Raw genomic sequence first — 3473 nt, 5'->3', positions numbered from 1 at the left:
GTCAAGGTTCTATTTAGAGATAAGCTCTATGTTCTCTAGCCAATCCAATAGATCCAACTCTTCTCTGATTGTTGTCATACAATATGTTACATGTGTCTCTTATGACAGCTCCCTTGTGGAAGTGGATTCAATTACAGACTTGAAAACACCTGATTCCTGAAAGACAATCAAATCTGACAGTTCACATGTGCAGTTAACAGGACCCTGATATCAGGGACCGTTGGTTACCTAAACATGTTTATTAAGGGTATTTAACCCTTTCCTCTCCAGAAATACAAAGACATTGAGCCCACGGTGAAGATGGAGGAGGTGGACGGAGAGGAACTGGTGAAGAAGTTTGCTGAGGAGATGGAGAGAATGCTGGGTAGGAAGATGAAGTCTGTCAAGAGACTGGCGGAGGCAGCGGAGGACGCTGATCTATACCATGAATTCAACGCTACTTTAGAGGTCAGTCACAGTTCCTCCTTACGAATACACTTTTTAAGGGCTGTTGTTAAAAAGTAACCGATCGTCACAGACTGAGTTGGTATACGGTGCATTCAGAGAGTATTCAGACCTCTTGACTTTTTCCACATAATGTTATCATAAAATGGATTACCTTTTTTCCCTCCCTCATCAATTTACACACAATACCCCATAATGACATCACAATATCCCATAATGACATCACAATACCCCATAATGACATCACAATACACCGTAATGACATCACAATACACCGTAATGACATCACAATACCCAGTAATGACATCACAATACCCCATAATGACAAGGGTAAAAACAGGTTTTTAGACATTTTTACAATTGTATTACAAATTTCAAAAACTCATTAAATGTACATAAGTATTCAGACCTTTTACTCAGTATTTTGTTGAAGCACTTGGGTCTTCTTGGGTATGTCACTACAAGCTTGGCACACCTGTATTTGGGGAGTTTCTCCCATTATTCTCTGCAGATCCTCTCAAGCTCTGTCAGGTTGGATGGGGAGCGTCACTGCACAGATATTTTCAGGTTTCTCCAGAGATATTAGATCGGATTCAAGTCTGGGCTCTGGCTGGGTCACCCAAGGACATTCAGAGACTTGTCCTGAAGCCACTCCTGCGCTGTCTTGGCTGTGTGCTTAGGGTCATTGTCCTGTAGGAAGGTCAACCTTCGCCCCAGTCTGAGGTCCTGAGTGCTCTGGAGCAGGTTTTCATCAAGGATCTCTCTTTACTCTTCTCCGTCCATCTTTCCCTCGATCCTGACTAGTCTCCCAGTCCCTGCCGCTGAAAAACATCCCCACAGCTTCACCGTAGGGATGGTGCCAGGTTTCCTCCAGACGTGACGCTTGGCATTCAGGCTAACGAGTTTAATCTTGGTTTCATCAGACCAGAGAATCTTGTTTCTCATGGTCTAAGAGTCCTTTAGGTGCCTTTTGTCAAACTCCAAGCGTTTTGTCATGTGTCTTTTACTGAGGAGTGGCTTCCATCTGGCCACTACCATAAAGGCCTGATTGCTGGAGTGCTGCAGAGATGGTTGTCCTTCTGGAAGGTACTCCCATCTCCACAGAGGAACTCTGGAGCTCTGTCAGTGACCATCGGGTTTTTGATCACCTCCCTGACCAAGATCCTTCTCCCCTGATTGCTCAGTTTGGCCGGGCGGCCAGCTCTAGGAAGAGTCTTGGGGGTTCCAAACTTCTTCCATTTAACAATGATGGAGATCACTGTGTTTTTGGGGATCTTCAATGCTGCAGAAATGTTTTGGTACCCTTCCCCCGATCTGTGCCTCGACACAATCCTGTCTCGGAGCTCTACAGACAATTCCTTCAAACTCATTGCTTGGTTATTGCTCTGACATGCACTGTCAACTGTGGGACCTTATATAGACAGGTGTGTGCCTTTCCAAATCATGTCCAATCAATTGAATTTGCCACAGCTGGAGTCCAATCAACTTGTAGAAACATCTCAAGGATGATCAATGGAAACAGGATGCACCTGAGCTCATAGCAAAGGGTCTGAATACTTTTTGTTTATAATATTTAATACATTTGCAAAAATGTCTTAACCTGTTTTCACTCAGTCATTTTGGGATATCGTGTGTAGATTGATGAGGAATTTGTTTTATTTAAAACATTTTAGAATAAGGCTGTAACGTAAAAAGTAAAGGGTTCTGAATACTTTCCGAATGCAAAGTAACGCAACAAATATAACTTTATTATTCTACATATTAAACACAAAACAAGATCATTACTGCTGTACAAAATATTCAAGGTTTGAAATGTACAGCGGTTATTTACCTTTGTGATGTGCACTCTGTTGTAGTTTGACCTTCTCTTCCTATGATCTCTGTTGTAGTTTGACCTTCTCTTCCTATGCTCTCTGTTGTAGTTTGACCTTCTCTTCCTATGATCTCTGTTGTAGTTTGACCTTCTCTTCCTGTGATCTCTGTTGTAGTTTGACCTTCTCTTCCTATGATCTCTGTTGTAGTTTGACCTTCTCTTCCTGTGATCTCTGTTGTAGTTTGACCTTCTCTTCCTGTGATCTCTGTTGCAGTTTGACCTTCTCTTCCTATGATCTCTGTTGCAGTTTGACCTTCTCTTCCTATGATCTCTGTTGCAGTTTGACCTTCTCTTCCTATGCTCTCTGTTGCAGTTTGACCTTATCTTTTCCTATGATCTCTGTTGTAGTTTGACTACAGTAACTCTGTGATTTCTCTCCTCATTAGTCTGACTACAGTAACTCTGTGATTTCTCTCTCCTCATCAGTCAGACTACTATAACTCTAGGATTTCTCTCCTCATCAGTCTGACTACAGTAACTCTGTGATTTCTCTCTCCTCATTAGTCTGACTACTATAACTCTAGGATTTCTCTCCTCATTAGTCTGACTACAGTAACTCTGTGATTTCTCTCTCCTCATAAGTCAGACTACAGTAACTCTGTGATTTCTCTCTCCTCATCAGTCAGACTACAGTAACTCTGTGATTTCTCTCTCCTCATTAGTCTGATTACAGTAACTCTGTGATTTCTCTCTCCTCATCAGTCAGACTACAGTAACTCTGTGATTTCTCTCTCCTCATCAGTCAGACTACAGTAACTCTGTGATTTCTCTCTCCTCATCAGTCTGACTACAGTACCTCTGTGATTTCTCTCTCCTCATCAGTCAGACTACAGTAACTCTGTGATTTCTCTCTCCTCATCAGTCAGACTACAGTAACTCTGTGATTTCTCTCTCCTCATCAGTTTGACTACAGTAACTCTGTGATTTCTCTCTCCTCATCAGTCTGACTACAGTAACTCTGTGATTTATCTCCTCATCAGTCTGACTACAGTAACTCTGTGATTTCTCTCTCCTCATCAGTCAGACTACAGTAACTCTGTGATTTCTCTCTCCTCATCAGTCTGACTACAGTAACTCTGTGATTTATCTCCTCATTAGTCTGACTACAGTAACTCTGTGATTTCTCTCTCCTCATCAGTCAGACTACTATAACTCT

At 42.1% G+C, this 3473-nt stretch overlaps 1 protein-coding gene across 1 annotated transcript in view; it reads left to right on the top strand.

Moving 5' to 3' along the window:
• Nucleotides 1-259: 259 nt before the first annotated feature.
• The window catches only part of LOC116360578 (voltage-dependent calcium channel subunit alpha-2/delta-4-like), a gene marked incomplete at its 3' end in the record, with an annotated part of 54596 nt that continues 51382 nt past the window's right edge, over nucleotides 260-3473 (top strand). The window contains exon 1 of the mRNA XM_031815420.1: nucleotides 260-447. Coding sequence (XP_031671280.1) covers nucleotides 301-447 — 147 coding nt within the window. The remainder of the gene's footprint in view (nucleotides 448-3473) is intronic.

Source organism: Oncorhynchus kisutch, unplaced genomic scaffold (genome assembly GCF_002021735.2).
Source record: "Oncorhynchus kisutch isolate 150728-3 unplaced genomic scaffold, Okis_V2 Okis09a-Okis19a_hom, whole genome shotgun sequence".
Taxonomy (NCBI): Eukaryota; Metazoa; Chordata; class Actinopteri; order Salmoniformes; family Salmonidae; genus Oncorhynchus; species Oncorhynchus kisutch.
This window is presented reverse-complemented; position numbering and strand designations above follow the sequence as displayed.